General features: G+C 44.2%; 1 protein-coding gene across 3 annotated transcripts in view; it reads left to right on the forward strand.

Annotated features, from left to right (window-relative positions):
* MLH3 (mutL homolog 3) overlaps nt 1-22,397 on the forward strand; it is a 46,953-nt gene that overhangs the window by 24,041 nt on the left and 515 nt on the right. For 2 of the 3 annotated variants that reach the window (XM_063439885.1, XM_063439884.1), the window contains exons 2-12: nt 496-3,440; nt 5,389-5,484; nt 5,585-5,655; nt 5,990-6,094; nt 6,462-6,534; nt 9,068-9,139; nt 9,311-9,419; nt 14,099-14,258; nt 14,566-14,589; nt 21,675-21,753; nt 22,035-22,180. In XM_063439885.1, the coding sequence (XP_063295955.1) occupies nt 533-3,440; nt 5,389-5,484; nt 5,585-5,655; nt 5,990-6,094; nt 6,462-6,534; nt 9,068-9,139; nt 9,311-9,419; nt 14,099-14,258; nt 14,566-14,589; nt 21,675-21,753; nt 22,035-22,180 (3,843 nt within the window). In that variant the 5' untranslated portion in view covers nt 496-532. The remainder of the gene's footprint in view (nt 1-495; nt 3,441-5,388; nt 5,485-5,584; nt 5,656-5,989; nt 6,095-6,461; nt 6,535-9,067; nt 9,140-9,310; nt 9,420-14,098; nt 14,259-14,565; nt 14,590-21,674; nt 21,754-22,034; nt 22,181-22,397) is intronic. The other variant, XM_063439886.1, reaches the window with a different exon arrangement.

The following is a 22,397-nucleotide window of genomic DNA, read 5'->3' on the forward strand; positions in this document are numbered from 1 at the left end:
AGCTCTGTGATACACTCAGACACACTGCATATTACTGGGAGTTTTATTGCTGTCAAGCGCTTTGATACTTATACACACTGCACATTACTGGGAGTTTATTGCCGTGGAGCTCTGTGATACACTCATACACACTGCAAATTACTGAGTTTTATTGCTGGGGAGCTCTGTGATACACCCATAAACAATGCACATTACTGGGAGTTTTATTGCCGTTGAGCTCTGTGATACACTCATACACACTGCGCAATACTTTGAGATTTATTGCTTTGGAGCTCTGTGATACTCATACACACTGTGCATTACTGTGAGATTCATTGCCGTGGAGCTGTGATACCCTCATGCACACTGCACATTATTGTGAGTTTTATTGCTTTGGAGCTCTGTGATACACCCCTAAACAATGCACATTACTAGGAGTTTTATTGCTGTGGAGCTGTTTGTGTGGTACATGTAAAATAAAAAATGAAGTGTATCATTGTTTGTTCTTTTCCTTAGTACTGCATCTTTAGAGGAATGTGAAATAAAGGTTTCAATGATCCGACGGCTGACAGATGAAGTACAACATAACCTGCGTTCTGGGGTCGCAATTGTGTCGACGCGGCAGTGCATCGAAGAACTGATCCTGAACAGCGCAGATTCTCAGGCAACATGCATTGCTGTGAGGGTGGATTTAGAGGCTTTTCGAGTTCAGGTAGTGGATAATGGATGGGGTGTGTGCGAAGATGACATGGCAAAAGTGGGAACTCGTTACTTTACAAGCAAATGCCATTCCCTAAAGGATTTAGAAAACTTGGTGTCATACGGGTTTCGTGGAGAAGCCATTGCAAGCATTGCTGATGTTTCCACCATTGTAGAAATTTCTTCAAGGTGTAAGAATAATGCAAAAACGTTTACTAAACTGTTCCAGAATGGAAAACCAATGCAAGTAAAGGAAGCAGAGCTGGCCAGGCCAAGCACCGGAACCACTGTTACTATCTATAATTTATTTTATAATTTACCAGTTCGTAGGAAGTGCATGGACTCTGTCTTAGAGTTTGAAAGGATACGCCGGGGGGTAGAAGCTTTGTCTCTTATCCAGCCCTCCGTCTCTTACTCCCTGAAAAATGATGCTTTGCATTCAATGGTTCTGCAGTTACCAAAAACCAAAGATGTACGGTCACGCTTCTGCCAGATTTATGGTTTGGCACATTCCCAGAAGCTCCGAGAGATCCAGCATGCGCAGTATGGATTCACTGTGTCTGGATTTATAAGCTGTGAAAGCCATTATAACAAGACAATGCAGTACCTGTATGTTAACAAGAGATTTGTTTTAAAAACAAAATTACATAAACTAATTGGCTCCATGCTGAGGAAGGAAAGTGTGATCTGCAGGCCAAAAACAAGTCCCCACCCAGGTAAGTACCACTCCAGCCCTGAGCTTCATGCCATCTTTCTAATAAACATTCAGTGTAATTGCCAGGAGTATGATGTTTGTTTTGAGCCAGCAAAGACACTGATTGAATTCCAAAATGGTGACTTGTTGTTTCACTGTATTGAGGAAGGAGTGAGGACATTTCTCAAGACAACGGATTTGTTCCTGGAGCCACTAAAAGAAGATGTGTGTGAATTAAAAGAAAGCAATAATTTAAGTCTGCCATTAAATGAGTTTCACCATCAAGAAAATCAAGACAGAGATATTTATCAGAATGCTTTAGACAATTATGAGATCTGCAATGTGAAATCTAAATCAGTGTTTCGTAGTAACAGCAAAGCACTTACAACATCTCACAATGATACGAGAGAAATCCAGACAGCTGGAGTAGCAATACTGGATTGCCTGGTACAAACTCCTCCCATTGCGCATTGTGAATGTAAAACCTCTAATGAGATTATGCACCCTGGAAATCATGCCATCATTGAATGCAGTGAAAAGGCCCCCCAGGCATACAGCCAGGTGGAGCTCGCAAGTGACAACTGGGAAGCAGAAGCCTTTGTCCTGAAGCATCCGACCAAAGAATCTGGTGTAGATGCAATTTCCAACCGCTTTACTAAGAGTAAAGAGTATGACTCCAGAACTTCATCGAAATGCAGCAATACTCAGGATAATGGGGATGTCACTGACCCTGCTTTTAAAGATGACTTTTCTATGGAATTGGGCAATAGTATAACAGCCAGCTGCTCCAAGCACCCACGTGGTATTCTCGGCCTGTCAAGTGAAAAGGATGAAGGCCCACTGTATAGCATGTTCCCCACATCTGGATTGGAAGACGACTATAAAGTATTTGGGAGTGAACATAAAGCAGACATTAACAGGGCTACTCTAAATAGGCAGTTGGGGGAACTGTACAGCGCTCCCAAGAATCCCACTGTACCGTCCAAAAGAAAGGTTTCCGCAGCAGTGGGAATGGCTTCGCTTGTAGGTTCCTTGGAAAAATTTAAGAGACAGTATGGAAAAATGCAGCAATCTGTTGTGAGTCCGTCTGTAGGAAATAATGGACTTTTGTTCCAAACTGGAAGTGACCAGAATGAAGACCAATCCAATCTTTGTACCAATAATAAAATGACTGAAATGCAGGAACTGTCCAGCTTATTGCAAAAACCTCCTGTTCCTATTCTGGAAAACACAAAGGACTCTGGGCACTTATTATCAGGCATCAGTCCTCTGACATACTCAGACTATGCTCATTTAAAAAGGAATGATTCAGGTCAGCAGATAGTTCGTAGCTCACTTACTGCTAAACTGTCTAAACAAAAACAGAGCATGAAGGTCGGTCTCTCTAATGAGACACCTAAAACAAAAGAATTCCCACCCGAGCATATACCATCAATGGAGTCATCTGCTGTAGATCTTATTACATCACCACACATTACTGAGCAGAGAGGAGAAACCATAGAGCGGTCCTCTGTTGGTCTCATTACACCACCTATTACTGGGCAGAGAGAAGAAACCATAGAGCTGTTCTCTGTTGGCCTTATCACACCGCCAATTACTGGGCAGAGAGAAGAAACCATAGAGCTGTCCTCTGTTGATCTTATCACACCGCACACTACTGGGCAGAGAGAAGAAACCATAGAGCTGTCCTCTGTTTGTCTTATCACACCGCACATTACTGGGCAGAGAGAAGAAACCATAGAGCTGTCCTCTGTTGGTCTTATCACACCGCACATTACTGGGCAGAGAGAAGAAACCATCAATAATGATTGTCCACTGTCCAGCTGTGGGGAGCAGATGATTTGCACCCCGAATAAAGCTCACTTAGACCCTGACATTATCACCAGAGTTCCCAGTGAGAGCTCAGAGTCTTCTGATTGGTTGCTGTGCTATGAAGCCTTTCTTGGGAGAAACATTTTCATCAATAGAGTCACAGGAATGAGTAGTTACAGAGCGCCACAACAAGACATGGAAACTGTGTGTGAAACAGAACTTACTGCCATGGTGGAGAGCACTAACTACTGTAATGGTGTGTATCAATACATGATTCACTAACATACCACAATAATTATATCCCAGACATTAACCGATTCACTAGAACACCACAATAACCATATCTTCGACTTGAACCAATTCACCAGAACACCTCAATAACCATATTCCGGACATGAACCGATTCACCAGAACATCACAATAACCATATCTTAGATGTGAACCGATTCACCAGAACACCACAATAACCATATCTTAGACATGAAACGATTCACCAGAACACCACAATAACCATATCTTAGATGTGAACCGATTCACCAGAACACCACAATACCCATATCCTAGACATGAAACGATTCACCAGAACACCACAATAACCATATCTTAGATGTGAACCGATTCACCAGAATACCACAATAACCATATCCTATACATAAACCGATTCACCAGAACACCACAATAACCATATCCTAGACATAAACCGATTCACCAGACCACCTCAATAACCATATTCTATACATAAACCGATTCACCAGAACACCACAATAACCATATCTTAGACATGAAACGATTCACCAGAACACCACAATAACCATATCTTAGACATGAAACGATTCACCAGAACACCACAATAACCATATCCTAGACATGGACCGATTCACCAGAACACCTCAATAACCATATTCTATACATAAACCGATTCACCAGAACACCACAATAACCATATCTTAGACATGGACCGATTCACCAGAACACCACAATAACCATATCTTAGACATGGACCGATTCACCAGAACACCACAATAACCATATCTTAGACATGGACCGATTCACCAGAACACCTCAATAACCATATTCTATACATAAACCGATTCACCAGACCACCTCAATAACCATATTCTATACATAAACCGATTCACCAGAACACCACAATAACCATATCTTAGACATGAAACGATTCACCAGAACACCACAATAACCATATCCTAGACATGGACCGATTCACCAGAACACCTCAATAACCATATTCTATACATAAACCGATTCACCAGAACACCACAATAACCATATCTTAGACATGGACCGATTCACCAGAACACCACAATAACCATATCTTAGACATGGACCGATTCACCAGAACACCACAATAACCATATCTTAGACATGGACCGATTCACCAGAACACCACAATAACCATATCTTAGACATGGACCGATTCACCAGAACACCTCAATAACCATATTCTATACATAAACCGATTCACCAGACCACCTCAATAACCATATTCTATACATAAACCGATTCACCAGAACACCACAATAACCATATCTTAGACATGAAACGATTCACCAGAACACCACAATAACCATATCCTAGACATGGACCGATTCACCAGAACACCTCAATAACCATATTCTATACATAAACCGATTCACCAGAACACCACAATAACCATATCTTAGACATGGACCGATTCACCAGAACACCACAATAACCATATCTTAGACATGGACCGATTCACCAGAACACCACAATAACCATATCTTAGACATGGACCGATTCACCAGAACACCACAATAACCATATCTTAGACATGGACCGATTCACCAGAACACCTCAATAACCATATTCTATACATAAACCGATTCACCAGAACACCACAATAACCATATCTTAGACATGGACCGATTCACCAGAACACCACAATAACCATATCCTAGACATGTAACGATTCACCAGAACACCACAATAACCATATCCTATACATAAACCGATTCACCAGAACACCACAATAACCATATCTTAGACATGAAACGATTCACCAGAACACCTCAATAACCATATCCTATACATGGACCGATTTATATAGAAAACAAATTGTGATGGAAAGGAAGCCATATTTTGTCCCTGTTACTGCAATATCTCCAGATAACAAATAGAAAGTGATTGAGCCTAAGCGGCGTTATTGTCTGTCTTGCTGTTAGGGCTGCGGTCACAGTGTTACCCCTTCTGGAAGGAGAATCTTGTTCCACTCTTTCCTCAGCCACATGGACAAAGGGCCTGTTTAAGGGCACACACAGGTAGAGAAAGGAGACATGTTTGGTTTCTGCTGTTATTATATTCTTGGAGAATCTGATGCCTCCTCTCTGTCATCTCTCACTTTGCTTTATTCTGTTGCAGATGCAGAGGATTGTTCTCTGCAAAGCATCTTCTCCCAGTGGGAGAATCCGGTGTTTGAACGACATCCGTCAGTAAGTACTTAATGCAAAGCTGTTCGTGTGAGCGAGTCCGACCCCCAACATGTGCTGTGCAGAGATGGACCCCATTCACAGACTGGAACACACCTTATTTGCTTGTTTTTTAAATCCGCTGTCAGAGCATTGGAACTCTCAGTTGGCCCACTAGTCCATCTCCTGCATTTCTTTAACTGGCCTCCAGGGGCTCCACTAATTCATGCATTTGGAATCTCTAATAATCCCTGATTTGCTGAAGTGTTCCCTGTGTTTCTTTACCATAATTCCAAAAAATGTGATGTTTACTGGAACAAGGGGACCACATGCTTTAACAGAGAGTGTTTTCTCCCAGGTGGCTGTAAATGTAAGCAGTGGGCAGTCGGACACCCTGGCTGTGAAAATACACAATATATTGTACCCTTATCGCTTCACCAAGGATATGATTCATTCCACGTGGGTAAGAAGCCCCCACCCTGTCACCCTGAGTGTGTAATAAGAGAATAACTGTCTATCTGTATAGCACCTGACTGTTTGAGGTCCTGTACCCCAGGGGGACAGTTTAAGGGAGTTTATTCACTGGGAAAGGCCTCCTACCTATAAGATGATCGCTGTGTGCTATCATGTTCTTTGATTATGGATACTTAGACAGTTTAGTTTTTCTGGAAAATCACTGTCCCAAATATATAACTCAGAACACTTAATGGGGATCTGTCACTAAAATCCTTGCTGTACTCCCTCACTCCTAACAGTAGTGGATAAGTCAGTGGGGTTTATAGGGCAGTGCATGGGTTAAATTGTTCTTTGCTCTGTGTACTTTGATTCAGGTGCTGCAGCAAGTGGATAATAAGTTTATCGCATGTGTGATGGATGTAAAGAAGGAGGGACAAGCCAATCCAGGTAAACATCGTCTGTATATGTGGGACTATGTGTCTCCAATATTGGGGTCTGTCTCTGGCTATATGTCTCCAATATAGGGGTCTGTATATGTGGGACTATGTATCTCCAATATAGGGGTCTGTCTCGGGCTATATGTCTCCAATATAGGGGTCTGTCTCGGGCTATATGTCTCCAATATAGGGGTCTGTCTCGGGCTATATGTCTCCAATATAGGGGTCTGTCTCGGGCTATATGTATCCAATATAGGGGTCTGTCTCGGGCTATATGTCTCCAATATAGGGGTCTGTCTCGGGCTATATGTCTCCAATATAGGGGTCTGTCTCGGGCTATATGTCTCCAATATAGGGGTCTGTCTCGGGCTATATGTATCCAATATAGGGGTCTGTCTCGGGCTATATGTATCCAATATAGGGGTCTGTCTCGGGCTATATGTCTCCAATATAGGGGTCTGTCTCGGGCTATATGTATCCAATATAGGGGTCTGTCTCGGGCTATATGTCTCCAATATAGGGGTCTGTCTCGGGCTATATGTCTCCAATATAGGGGTCTGTATATGTGGGACTATGTATCTCCAATATAGGGGTCTGTCTCGGGCTATATGTCTCCAATATAGGGGTCTGTCTCGGGCTATATGTCTCCAATATAGGGGTCTGTCTCGGGCTATATGTCTCCAATATAGGGGTCTGTCTCGGGCTATATGTATCCAATATAGGGGTCTGTCTCGGGCTATATGTCTCCAATATAGGGGTCTGTCTCGGGCTATATGTATCCAATATAGGGGTCTGTCTCGGGCTATATGTCTCCAATATAGGGGTCTGTATATGTGGGACTATGTATCTCCAATATAGGGGTCTGTCTCGGGCTATATGTCTCCAATATAGGGGTCTGTCTCGGGCTATATGTCTCCAATATAGGGGTCTGTCTCGGGCTATATGTATCCAATATAGGGGTCTGTCTCGGGCTATATGTCTCCAATATAGGGGTCTGTCTCGGGCTATATGTATCCAATATAGGGGTCTGTCTCGGGCTATATGTCTCCAATATAGGGGTCTGTCTCGGGCTATATGTCTCCAATATAGGGGTCTGTCTCGGGCTATATGTCTCCAATATAGGGGTCTGTCTCGGGCTATATGTCTCCAATGTAGGGGTCTGTCTCGGGCTATATGTCTCCAATGTAGGGGTCTGTCTCGGGCTATATGTCTCCAATATAGGGGTCTGTCTCGGGCTATATGTCTCCAATGTAGGGGTCTGTCTCGGGCTATATGTCTCCAATGTAGGGGTCTGTCTCGGGCTATATGTATCCAATATAGGGGTCTGTCTCGGGCTATATGTCTCCAATATAGGGGTCTGTATATGTGGGACTATGTATCTCCAATATAGGGGTCTGTCTCGGGCTATATGTCTCCAATATAGGGGTCTGTCTCGGGCTATATGTCTCCAATGTAGGGGTCTGTCTCGGGCTATATGTCTCCAATGTAGGGGTCTGTCTCGGGCTATATGTATCCAATATAGGGGTCTGTCTCGGGCTATATGTCTCCAATATAGGGGTCTGTATATGTGGGACTATGTATCTCCAATATAGGGGTCTGTCTCGGGCTATATGTCTCCAATATAGGGGTCTGTCTCGGGCTATATGTCTCCAATGTAGGGGTCTGTCTCGGGCTATATGTCTCCAATGTAGGGGTCTGTCTCGGGCTATATGTATCCAATATAGGGGTCTGTCTCGGGCTATATGTCTCCAATATAGGGGTCTGTATATGTGGGACTATGTATCTCCAATATAGGGGTCTGTCTCGGGCTATATGTCTCCAATATAGGGGTCTGTCTCGGGCTATATGTCTCCAATGTAGGGGTCTGTCTCGGGCTATATGTCTCCAATATAGGGGTCTGTCTCGGGCTATATGTCTCCAATATAGGGGTCTGTCTCGGGCTATATGTCTCCAATATAGGGGTCTGTCTCGGGCTATATGTCTCCAATATAGGGGTCTGTCTCGGGCTATATGTCTCCAATATAGGGGTCTGTCTCGGGCTATATGTCTCCAATATAGGGGTCTGTCTCGGGCTATATGTCTCCAATATAGGGGTCTGTCTCGGGCTATATGTCTCCAATATAGGGGTCTGTCTCGGGCTATATGTCTCCAATATAGGGGTCTGTCTATCGTTATATATGTCTCTAATATAGGGGTCTGTCTCGGGCTATATGTCTCCAATATAGGGGTCTGTCTCGGGCTATATGTCACCAATGTAGGGGTCTGTCTCGGGCTATATGTACTCTTGTGTACATGTACTTAGTATGTAAACTAGATATGTGTGTACATGTACTTAGTATGTAAACCAGGCATATGTGTACATGTACTTAGTATGTAAACCAGGCATATGTGTACATGTACTTAGTATGTTAACCAGATATGTGTGTACATTTACTTAGTATGTTAACCAAGTATATGTGTGTATACAGAACACAAATAATGATTTGTTATATTTTGTGGCAGCTTATATTGTTGTTGTAACCATATAATACTGTTCTGTGTAGATGGGAACCTTTTGGTGTTGGTGGATCAGCATGCAGCACATGAACGGGTCCGTCTGGAGCAGCTTATCGCAGGTACCGTAATACGGGATGTGTTCATTGCTCTGGCATAAACAAAACGGTGCTTACTGTGACCAACTGGGTGTTATGTGGGAATAGTCTCTACAGAAACAGTGTTTGAGGGTTTCTTCTTGGAAAATCATGTCAGGTGCTCTAAAATCTGTTTGTTTTTTTAATTCTCTAAAGACTCCTATGAGGCCGTGTCTGCAGAGTGTGATACGAGACGACTGAAGGTATCTGCAGTGCAGCCGCCTCTTGAACTGGAAGTTACAGAGGAGCAATATCGCCTCCTTAGGTGAGTGCAGTCTGTGATATACAAGGAGCTGTATCGCCTCCTTAGGTGAGTGCAGTCTGTGATATACATGGAGCTGTATCGCCTCCTTAGGTGAGTGCAGTCTGTGATATACAAGGAGCTGTATCGCCTCCTTAGGTGAGTGCAGTCTGTGATATACAAGGAGCTGTATCGCCTCCTTAGGTGAGTGCAGTCTGTGATATACATGGAGCTGTATCGCCTCCTTAGGTGAGTGCAGTCTGTGATATACAAGGAGCTGTATCGCCTCCTTAGGTGAGTGCAGTCTGTGATATACAAGGAGCTGTATCGCCTCCTTAGGTGAGTGCAGTCTGTGATATACATGGAGCTGTATCGCCTCCTTAGGTGAGTGCAGTCTGTGATATACATGGAGCTGTATCGCCTCCTTAGGTGAGTGCAGTCTGTGATATACAAGGAGCTGTATCGCCTCCTTAGGTGAGTGCAGTCTGTGATATACATGGAGCTGTATCGCCTCCTTAGGTGAGAACAGTCTGTGATATACATGGAGCTGTATCGCCTCCTTAGGTGAGTGCAGTCTGTGATATACAAGGAGCTGTATCGCCTCCTTAGGTGAGTGCAGTCTGTGATATACAAGGAGCTGTATCGCCTCCTTAGGTGAGTGCAGTCTGTGATATACATGGAGCTGTATCGCCTCCTTAGGTGAGTGCAGTCTGTGATATACAAGGAGCTGTATCGCCTCCTTAGGTGAGTGCAGTCTGTGATATACATGGAGCTGTATCGCCTCCTTAGGTGAGTGCAGTCTGTGATATACATGGAGCTGTATCGCCTCCTTAGGTGAGTGCAGTCTGTGATATACAAGGAGCTGTATCGCCTCCTTAGGTGAGTGCAGTCTGTGATATACAAGGAGCTGTATCGCCTTAGGTGAGTGCAGTCTGTGATATACAAGGAGCTGTATCGCCTCCTTAGGTGAGTGCAGTCTGTGATATACAAGGAGCTGTATCGCCTCCTTAGGTGAGTGCAGTCTGTGATATACAAGGAGCTGTATCGCCTCCTTAGGTGAGTGCAGTCTGTGATATACATGGAGCTGTATCGCCTCCTTAGGTGAGTGCAGTCTGTGATATACATGGAGCTGTATCGCCTCCTTAGGTGAGTGCAGTCTGTGATATACAAGGAGCTGTATCGCCTCCTTAGGTGAGTGCAGTCTGTGATATACATGGAGCTGTATCGCCTCCTTAGGTGAGTGCAGTCTGTGATATACATGGAGCTGTATCGCCTCCTTAGGTGAGTGCAGTCTGTGATATACAAGGAGCTGTATCGCCTCCTTAGGTGAGTGCAGTCTGTGATATACAAGGAGCTGTATCGCCTCCTTAGGTGAGTGCAGTCTGTGATATACATGGAGCTGTATTGCCTCCTTAGGTGAGTGCAGTCTGTGATATACAAGGAGCTGTATCGCCTCCTTAGGTGAGTGCAGTCTGTGATATACATGGAGCTGTATCGCCTCCTTAGGTGAGTGCAGTCTGTGATATACAAGGAGCTGTATCGCCTCCTTAGGTGAGTGCAGTCTGTGATATACAAGGAGCTGTATCGCCTCCTTAGGTGAGTGCAGTCTGTGATATACATGGAGCTGTATCGCCTCCTTAGGTGAGTGCAGTCTGTGATATACAAGGAGCTGTATCGCCTCCTTAGGTGAGTGCAGTCTGTGATATACAAGGAACTGTATCGCCTCCTTAGGTGAGTGCAGTCTGTGATATACATGGAGCTGTATCGCCTCCTTAGGTGAGTGCAGTCTGTGATATACAAGGAGCTGTATCGCCTCCTTAGGTGAGTGCAGTCTGTGATATACATGGAGCTGTATCGCCTCCTTAGGTGAGTGCAGTCTGTGATATACATGGAGCTGTATCGCCTCCTTAGGTGAGTGCAGTCTGTGATATACAAGGAGCTGTATCGCCTCCTTAGGTGAGTGCAGTCTGTGATATACATGGAGCTGTATCGCCTCCTTAGGTGAGTGCAGTCTGTGATATACATGGAGCTGTATCGCCTCCTTAGGTGAGTGCAGTCTGTGATATACAAGGAGCTGTATCGCCTCCTTAGGTGAGTGCAGTCTGTGATATACAAGGAGCTGTATCGCCTCCTTAGGTGAGTGCAGTCTGTGATATACATGGAGCTGTATCGCCTCCTTAGGTGAGTGCAGTCTGTGATATACAAGGAGCTGTATCGCCTCCTTAGGTGAGTGCAGTCTGTGATATACATGGAGCTGTATCGCCTCCTTAGGTGAGTGCAGTCTGTGATATACAAGGAGCTGTATCGCCTCCTTAGGTGAGTGCAGTCTGTGATATACAAGGAGCTGTATCGCCTCCTTAGGTGAGTGCAGCCTGTGTGAGACAAGGAGCTGTATCGCCTCCTTAGGTGAGTGCAGTCTGTGATATACAAGGAGCTGTATCGCCTCCTTAGGTGAGTGCAGTCTGTGATATACAAGGAGCTGTATCGCCTCCTTAGGTGAGTGCAGCCTGTGTGAGACAAGGAGCTGTATCGCCTCCTTAGGTGAGTGCAGTCTGTGATATACAAAGAGCTGTATCGCCTCCTTAGGTGAGTGCAGTCTGTGATATACAAGGAGCTGTATCGCCTCCTTAGGTGAGTGCAGTCTGTGATATACAAGGAGCTGTATCGCCTCCTTAGGTGAGTGCAGTCTGTGATATACAAGGAGCTGTATCGCCTCTTTAGGTGAGTGCAGCCTGTGTGAGACAAGGAGCTGTATCGCCTCCTTAGGTGAGTGCAGTCTGTGATATACAAAGAGCTGTATCGCCTCCTTAGGTGAGTGCAGTCTGTGATATACAAGGAGCTGTATCGCCTCCTTAGGTGAGTGCAGTCTGTGATATACATGGAGCTGTATCGCCTCCTTAGGTGAGTGCAGTCTGTGATATACAAGGAGCTGTATCGCCTCCTTAGGTGAGTGCAGTCTGTGATATGCAAGGAGCTGTATCGCCTCCTTAGGTGAGTGCAGTCTGTGATATACAAGGAGCTGTATCGCCTCCTTAGGTGAGTGCAGTCTGTGATATACAAGGAGCTGTATCGCCTCCTTAGGTGAGTGCAGTCTGTGATATACAAGGAGCTGTATCGCCTCCTTAGGTGAGTGCAGTCTGTGATATACAAGGAGCTGTATCGCCTCCTTAGGTGAGTGCAGCCTGTGTGAGACAAGGAGCTGTATCGCCTCCTTAGGTGAGTGCAGTCTGTGATATACATGGAGCTGTATCGCCTCCTTAGGTGAGTGCAGTCTGTGATATACAAGGAGCTGTATCGCCTCCTTAGGTGAGTGCAGTCTGTGATATACAAGGAGCTGTATCGCCTCCTTAGGTGAGTGCAGTCTGTGATATACAAAGAGCTGTATCGCCTCCTTAGGTGAGTGCAGTCTGTGATATACAAGGAGCTGTATCGCCTCCTTAGGTGAGTGCAGTCTGTGATATACAAGGAGCTGTATCGCCTCCTTAGGTGAGTGCAGTCTGTGATATACAAGGAGCTGTATCGCCTCCTTAGGTGAGTGCAGCCTGTGTGAGACAAGGAGCTGTATCGCCTCCTTAGGTGAGTGCAGTCTGTGATATACAAAGAGCTGTATCGCCTCCTTAGGTGAGTGCAGTCTGTGATATACAAGGAGCTGTATCGCCTCCTTAGGTGAGTGCAGTCTGTGATATACAAGGAGCTGTATCGCCTCCTTAGGTGAGTGCAGTCTGTGATATACAAGGAGCTGTATCGCCTCCTTAGGTGAGTGCAGTCTGTGATATACAAGGAGCTGTATCGCCTCCTTAGGTGAGTGCAGTCTGTGATATACAAGGAGCTGTATCGCCTCCTTAGGTGAGTGCAGTCTGTGATATACAAGGAGCTGTATCGCCTCCTTAGGTGAGTGCAGCCTGTGTGAGACAAGGAGCTGTATCGCCTCCTTAGGTGAGTGCAGTCTGTGATCTACAAGGAGCTGTATCGCCTCCTTAGGTGAGTGCAGTCTGTGATATACAAGGAGCTGTATCGCCTCCTTAGGTGAGTGCAGTCTGTGATATACAAGGAGCTGTATCGCCTCCTTAGGTGAGTGCAGTCTGTGATATACAAGGAGCTGTATCGCCTCCTTAGGTGAGTGCAGTCTGTGATATACAAGGAGCTGTATCGCCTCCTTTGGTGAGTGCAGCCTGTGTGAGACAAGGAGCTGTATCGCCTCCTTAGGTGAGTGCAGTCTGTGATATACAAGGAGCTGTATCGCCTTAGGTGAGTGCAGTTTGTGATATACAAGGAGCTGTATCGCCTCCTTAGGTGAGTGCAGCCTGTGTGAGACAAGGATGCTGAACGTGCGTTGGCTCGGCTGGCATTTGAGACAGCCCTGCTCGACAAGGCTTACCTCAGGGGCGCTAACAAAGTTTCTTAAAGGTAAAGGAGGTAGCGGCGGTGGCAAACGGTGGACCCCAGGTAAGCGGTGAAACCATTCTTACACGGTTTAACTACTTACACTGGGTGGACACCAGGGTGTTCCTGGCATTATAACCACTACAGCGGGATGTAGTGGTGATGGTGCTTGATGTATTCCTTTAATGCACTTCCTGTTTTGATGTGTTGGTTGAATACACTTTACACATGCAGAGTGCGTGTAAGAAGAACTGTGGTATTTTACTGGGTGTAATGTAATGTGACTGTACCTAGGGTTAAATATTTTTTTTTTTCTGTAGAATCTTTGATGCCCGACTTGCAAGAGTTGGCCTCTCGCTATCATTCTCCGACTCAGAGAAATCGCGGGTACTGGTTGGATCAGTTCCTCTGTGCTTCGTGGAGAAAGAAGCCAATGAAACGCAGCGTGGAAGACCAACAGTCACAAAAAGGATAATTGAGGTTACCTTTTATATATGTATTTATTAGGTTTTGATGTGTTATGTATTTAAAGAAAGAATACGCCTTTTAACAATGAAAAAATCTACATTACATTTCAATTTTGTATGTGGGAGCTACAATCTGTTCCCAGGTTTTCTTTCGCCTAAATCTTTTATAACAAAGTAATTTCCAGATGAGAAGGATGGTACATCCTCCATAGCCAAGTAGTATTCATGGGGGGGTCTTGTTCTACCTCTCTGGAGAGTTTAGGATTCTCCTATAGGATTGTCTGATGATTTAATGCCTAATTGATATTTCTGATTTTTAGGAGTTCCTGCAAGAACAAGTGGAGGTAAGAGCTTTCTCTATATTTTGTACTTTTATATTCTATACATTCTTTTATTATAGAGACTTGGTGATCAAATAGTCATAGGATTTTCTGTGTAAAGGAATGTACTGTGACACAATATCTGTGTATTTTGAAACAGTAACTCTATATGTAAGGTTACATAGTGTTCCTATTCACATTGCTCCAGATAGTCTGCATTTTAGAGTTTAGGCATAGCTACCATTAGCTTGTAGTTATATGTGCTGATTCTGGCCAATGACCGTGATAGGTCTGATTCTATGCTGGTTCTGGCCAATGACCGTGATGGGATGTAGTCGGATTCTATGCTGGTTCTGGTCACTGACCGTGATGGGATGTAGTCGGATTCTATGCTGGTTCTGGCCAATGACCGTGATAGGTCTGATTCTATGCTGGTTCTGGCCAATGACCGTGATGGGATGTAGTCTGATTCTATGCTGGTTCTGGTCACTGACCGTGATGGGATGTAGTCGGATTCTATGCTGGTTCTGGTCACTGACCGTGATGGGATGTAGTCTGATTCTATGCTGGTTCTGGTCACTGACCGTGATGGGATGTAGCCGGATTCTATGCTGGTTCTGGTCACTGACCGTGATGGGATGTAGTCGGATTCTATGCTGGTTCTGGTCACTGACCGTGATGGGATGTAGCCGGATTCTATGCTGGTTCTGGCCAATGACCGTGATGGGATGTAGTCGGATTCTATGCTGGTTCTGGTCACTGACTGTGATGGTATGTAGTCGGATTCTATGCTGGTTCTGGTCACTGACCGTGATGGGATGTAGTCGGATTCTATGCTGGTTCTGGTCACTGACTGTGATGGTATGTAGTCGGATTCTATGCTGGTTCTGGTCACTGACCGTGATGGGATGTAGTCGGATTCTATGCTGGTTCTGGTCACTGACTGTGATGGTATGTAGTCGGATTCTATGCTGGTTCTGGTCACTGACCGTGATGGGATGTAGTCTGATTCTATGCTGGTTCTGGTCACTGACCGTGATGGGATGTAGTCGGATTCTATGCTGGTTCTGGTCACTGACCGTGATGGGATGTAGTCGGATTCTATGCTGGTTCTGGTCACTGACTGTGATGGTATGTAGTCGGATTCTATGCTGGTTCTGGTCACTGACCGTGATGGGATGTAGTCGGATTCTATGCTGGTTCTGGTCACTGACTGTGATGGTATGTAGTCGGATTCTATGCTGGTTCTGGTCACTGACCGTGATGGGATGTAGTCGGATTCTATGCTGGTTCTGGTCACTGACTGTGATGGTATGTAGTCGGATTCTATGCTGGTTCTGGTCACTGACCGTGATGGGATGTAGTCTGATTCTATGCTGGTTCTGGTCACTGACCGTGATGGGATGTAGTCTGATTCTATGCTGGTTCTGGTCACTGACCGTGATGGGATGTAGTCGGATTCTATGCTGGTTCTGGTCACTGACCGTGATGGGATGTAGCCGGATTCTATGCTGGTTCTGGTCACTGACCGTGATGGGATGTAGCCGGATTCTGTGCTGGTTCTGGTCACTGACCGTGATGGGATATAGCTGGATTCTATGCTGTTTCTGCTATTCTCTGTCCTGTGCACATACTTCTTTTACACCTCTGTGCACAAGGCATATTGACACATTTTATTATATAAAACAATGAAAGTAGTAAGTAGTGCGATACCTTAAATTACATTCATCTCTGCTGCTCTACTGTGTCAGGATAATGTCCTCACACACGATTCTTACCAGCACGAGTGCTTCAAAAGTAAGTTTGGCGCATGCACACAGCACTATGGGTATTAAAGCAATTCATAACCTGCCATACAGTGTGTAAAAACGTAATACAAAATAACACAAAGAAAAGAAAGGAGAAATTCAAGATGGAACAAGCCTATCTCGAGAAAACTCCCAATGGGTCACAGAGATATCAGAAGGGCATGAACCCCATAAATGTTAAGCGAAAAAAAGACTAAAGTGAAACTGGGTGTTCCATTATAGTTGGAAAAAATGGACCCCTGTTTCACTAGAAGATATCTCTATAAAAATTGAATAAATGTACGGTATAACCTTTATTTGACCGCTTACGGATAACACACAAAAAAACACAGTGAGGTGATAGTGATACACTCGTGAAAATACAAGTGAATTAAAAGCTGAGTAAATGCAAAATGGATATTGTCGACAGGTATTGGGAATGGCAGTGATATCTGAATTGTAATTAGAGTATAAGGTACAATATATAGTACGATATAAATTTAAATCAGATGTCACATACACTACATTCCTCTAGAGCTAAATATCCACAGTCTGTAAGACTTAATAGGTATTTCGGCTAGGAGAGGTAGGATTGCACCGTTAGGCTGAGGTGAATTATGTATATATACTATTGTTTGTTCCAATCAAAAATAGTACATAGGGAACTGTTTGGTCACTGAAGACCGTAATGGCAGCACCTATGTATATATTCATATACACAACCACACAGGCTAGGTCAGTGAATACCATCTAATATCCAAAGTTCTCCTTGTAATAATATATCATAGACGGGAGATACATATAATAGTGGACAGATGGCTTTACACTGGATTAACACAGTGGTGAGAGGGAGTGTCTCAGGACAACAAAAAGTGGTATATAATGCATAGATCTAGGTTTAAGGGTAAAGGGATGGTACAGCCAAGCGTATCTAGAAGTAAGTTAGTAACTGGTTAGGCATAAAATCCCATACACAGGCTGATGCTTACCAACCACCCCACTATTCCCCAGATATCCAAGCCATATAGTCACATAAACCACCTAGATAAGTTGTAGTTAATTCAAAAGTAGATTCCTCACACACTGCTGCTTCAAGGCAGCCTAACGCTTATAAAAATAGCTGTCTAACTAGCTAGGGAGAGTAGCTGTTACAAAGGCATCCAGTATCAAAAGGGCTTGCACTAATACTGCTGTTTAGAGAGAGTCTCCTGTCGGTATTCAGTACTACTGCTACAACCAGCACTGAAAGGGTGTAAATCTAATGCTGAGCTGGCTCCAAGGCACAACTCAATCTGTCTCCCCTATTCCCTTAGTGCTGTTGCTGCATGCCCTATCGTGCAGGCAGTCTAATACTGCATATGACTGGATGTCCTAATACAAAAGAAAGATTGCTATATAAAATATTGCATCCCCCAAGTCCCCCAAAGGGTAGCCGTTTGCATTCCTCAGCGTTAAAAATAACCGGCAAACGCTCGACGCGCGTTTCGGCGTGGTCACACGCCTTTATCAAGAGCTTCTGGTACAGCTGTAGGGAAGTGAGTATATATCGGGTGAGGATCCGCCCAGCAACCGTCAACTCCAATCAGCGTTAACTGGGGAGTGGCTAGGGGCGGGGTTACAGCCCGGTCGAATCTGTTCAGAAAAGATTATCCGGATGTCGGGTTTGTTTGGCCATTGCCATGGTGATCTAGCCGGTCGTGCATTGTGCGCGCGCAGAGTAGATCGTGCGCCTGCGCAGGGACTTAGATTCAGCAACCCGATGTCTGTACTGAGTAAATATGAAACAGCATCCATTAACATGCTGTGCATATGCCACAGATAGGTGCTGTAGGTTTATTAACCTTTTGTATGTACTGTATACTTTTCTTAAATGCCGGGGGTCCGTCCATTTAAAGGGACAGGAGAGTATAAGAGAAAGCTATATATGGTTTCATACAGAGCCTGGTCATTCTACTAGACCCTCCCTAGTTGTTATCAATTTGTCCATGTTTGGACCAATGTTCAAACATTGAGTTATATTAAGTTGTGGTGTGGCCCCCATTTTTTATATGTTCCATAAGGTTAATTTGGTTGAAAGGGACCCAGTCGGTCTCAGATCCTTCATGTGTACTCTTAAGGTAGACCGTCCCGACAGACGAGTTTAGGTAATGAACAGAAAAATATACTCCTCAATTCTATGGTCATAATCCCCATTGGATTAGACCAGTACCAGGTTCAGGTATAAATACCGTAAAGTTAATACAAAAGGATCAAGGTATAATCATAATAGATCGTGTATGCAGGTCAAAACAGGGAGGGGGTGTATATTAATGGAGAGTTGTATTCATATATACATATTTACATATTTACATCATTGTTTCTGTATATGTACATGTACACAGTGGAGTCATTGGTGTGCCATATGTAGCACATCAGTGACTCGATATAGTTGTACACTATATACGTTTATACTAGTTTACTCAGTCAAGAACCGTGGGTGTGTCTAAATTATCACCCCCTGTAGAATTTTTTTCATCTAGTGGTAGTTAGATGTATGGGGAGAAGGAAAAACCCTCATTCAGGCCTTTAGGGCTCAGGGATTTTAGTTTGTAGATCCACCTACATTCCTTTTGTCTAGGAGTTTATCGAAATCCCCTCGTCTCTGGTCCCTCTTGACCCATTCTAGGCCACAGAACCTAATATCATGAGATATACCATCATGGACGTTTTTTAGGTGTCTGGAAATTGGTGTTTCCATGCGGTTTTTTGGGGACCTAACGTGTTCCTTTATACGTTCCTTGAATGGTCTAAAGGTTTTACCCACGTATAGCATTTTACAGCTGCAGGTAAGAAGATATACCAAGCCAGCTGTATTGCAATTGAAAAAGTGGGTAATTTCAAAGGTTTGTTGTCCATCACTATCTTGGACTTTTTTCGAGTCTCTTAAGATGTATTTGCATGCAACACATCTTCCGCACTTAAAGGAGCCACAGGGAGGATTACGGCCCAGCCAGGTCGTTTTGTTTTGTTTACTTGAGAAGTGGCTCGGTACCAACACATCACGGAGGTTTTTACCTCTACGTGCTGTAATGGTTGCTCTAGGGCTGAGGACATCTTTTAGGTGAGCGTCCTTCAGGAGTATAGGCCAAAATTTCTCTATTGACTTTTTCACTGTGTCCCATCCTGTGTCGAAGGTTCCGATCATGCGGATGGATTTATTTGGCAGCGTTAGTTTGGGTTGATCTGAGATAAGATCGTCTCTGTCCATTTCAAGGGCCCTTTGGTATGCCTTTTTGAGGCATTTATTCGGGTAGCCTTTTTCACGGAACTGTTGTCTCAGTAGGGCTGCTTTGATCTTAAAGTCCGATAGATCTGTGCAATTCCTACGCACCCTCAAGTATTGTCCCACCGGTATACCCTGTTTTAGTGGTCTGGGATGAAAACTATCCCATCTCAATAATGCATTAGATGCTGTTGGTTTTTTAAACAGAGTTGTTCTCAGAGAGCCGTTCGTATTGATTGATATGGTTATATCCAGAAAATTCAAAGTTTGTCCCCCAAATTCTGTCGTAAATCTGAGGTTCTCCTCATTAACGTTCAGTAAGGAGACAAATTCATTGAATTCTTCTTCCACTCCCAGCCAGACAATGAAAATGTCATCTATATACCTGAGCCATGTATGTATTTTCGGTATATAGACAGACAGAGTATTAGATTTCATGACTTGTAGCTCCCACCAGCCTAAATGGAGATTGGCATAGGATGGCGCACACGCAGTGCCCATTGCCGTCCCCCTTATCTGGTGAAAGAATCTGTCATGAAATAGGAAATAATTGTGAGACAGAATGAAGCCTAGTAGTTGTAATATAAACTTGGTGTGGGCAGTGTGTTTTGGACCTCTCTGGTCCAGGAAGTGTTTTGTATGTTCAACACCTCTTTCGTGGGGAATTGAGGAATAGAGGGCCTCGACATCCAAACTACATAGCTTCGCTGTCGTTGGTAATCGTAGATTTGACAAGAGTGACAGTGCCTGTTTCGTATCCCTGATATATGAGGGGAGTTGTTCAACAAAAGGTCGTAGTATTTTCTCAATGTACAGACTGCCGTTCTGTGTTAGGTTATCAACACCTGAAACGATAGGCCGCCCAGGAGGATACTGTGTGTTCTTGTGGATTTTCGGCAGGCAGTAGAAGGTTGCTATCCTGGGGCAACGGTTCAGGATGAATTCGTATTCGTCCCTGGATAGCAACCCCCCACTGCGGCCTTCATCCAGTATCTCTTTGTACTTGGTTAGAAATGAGTTTGTAGGGTCGGTCTTTAGTAGCATGTAAGTTTCATTATTCCCTAGGACTCTCTGTACCATGTGTTCGTAGTCAGATGTGTTCATAACTACCACATTGCCCCCCTTGTCCGCTGGTTTGATAACCAGCTGTTCATTATCTTTGAGTGATTTCAGAGCTATTTGCTCTGCTCTGGAGAGGTTATCATTGGGGAAGGAATTGAAACAGTTACTCTCTATACCCTCAATCTCACTTTTTACTGCTTCTAAAAACAAATCCAGATTCCTAAAGCTCGAGAAGTTAGGGGTAAACCGGCTTTTGGGTTTTAACTTGGTGTATTCCGTAGGCAATTGAATGTCACTCTCATCCAAGAGTGATACAAGTGTATTCACTAGTTCTAAATCTTTACATGACAAGCCAAGAGCTCTAGATTTTTTCTCCTCATTGATAGTATGATACTTGTGTAGGGCCAGTTTACGTACAAATAAATGTAAGTCTTTAATCCACGTGAATTTGTCAAAGACAGGTGTTGGTACGAAGGAGAGTCCCCTTTCCAATACCTTAATGTGGTGTTCATTTAGGGTAAATGTAGATAGATTGACCACATGTGGTTTTTGTACAGGGGAAGTCACTGTCATTAAGTTCTGGTTTAGTATCGTCTCCTTCGTGCTCTCCCTCTCCCTCCCCCCCTTCCCTGATTCCTGGATTGATAGCGTGTCTGATAGTTGGGAATGTCGTCTTGTTGACCCATGGCTAAAAAATTAACGCCTTTTTTAAGAATACTGCGGGGGTTGCTAGTACTGGGGGTTATGGGAGTTTGTGTTTGGTCAGAGGGTGTATTCTGTATCTGACGAGTCGTACTCTGAGGTCAAATTATTTTCAAAATAACACATCCAATAGATTTCAAAAAATACCTTTTTAAAACAGAGTTAAGTTTAATACCAACTCTATCAAGATTATGTACTGCAAGGGTTGCCACAGCAGGAAATGACGTTCTATAGCCTTACGTTATGCATCAGCCATGTCTAAAATGGAAACTCTGATATATCTCTCCACTTCTTAGATGTTTCAGACAGCTGGAGCAGCTCAAACGTCCGTTCCCCTGACTGTACTAAAGGTGCTTGCGTCACAGGCCTGTCACGGTGAGAGCTTTCAATAATACTCATTGGGGGGGGCATTGCATAGATAAAAGCAATCCAAGCCGCATTTCTTACAGATCAATTTGTAATTAAATCACTGTGAACAAACCTGGCGTTTACCTAACCTGCATTGAAGGTGCAAACCAATCATATCGTTTAGTAAGATGCAGGCTGGTTATTGGAGTTAGGGGTAAAGTAGTGATATGTGGATAACATGATGATTGTACCACATACACCAGGTTTTGCTTTGAAATCTTGCAGACATGTTTTTGCTTGTCACACAGGAGCTGTAAAGTTTAATGACAGTCTAACATTAACGGAGTGCAGACACCTGATCCAGGCTCTGTCGCGTTGTAACCTGCCCTTCCAGTGTGCACACGGGAGACCGGCCATACTGCCCCTGGCAGACATATCCCACCTGGAGCACAAGGTAACCATTATATTGTAGTATCTAATGTACAAGATTCTGTCTAACTATACATTGTGACTTTTTATTGATGCCAGAGGATTGGTAGCAACATCTCTACCTAATCCATTAAAAGGTTCACTAGCCTGTACAGGTAGTGGGAATGCCATGGGATTCCATGCTCCAATAGGAGGACCAGGACTGATAATCAGGTCTCAGTCAGTATCTCTATAGTAGGGGC

Source organism: Pelobates fuscus, chromosome 13, assembly GCF_036172605.1.
Source record: "Pelobates fuscus isolate aPelFus1 chromosome 13, aPelFus1.pri, whole genome shotgun sequence".
NCBI lineage: Eukaryota > Metazoa > Chordata > Amphibia > Anura > Pelobatidae > Pelobates > Pelobates fuscus.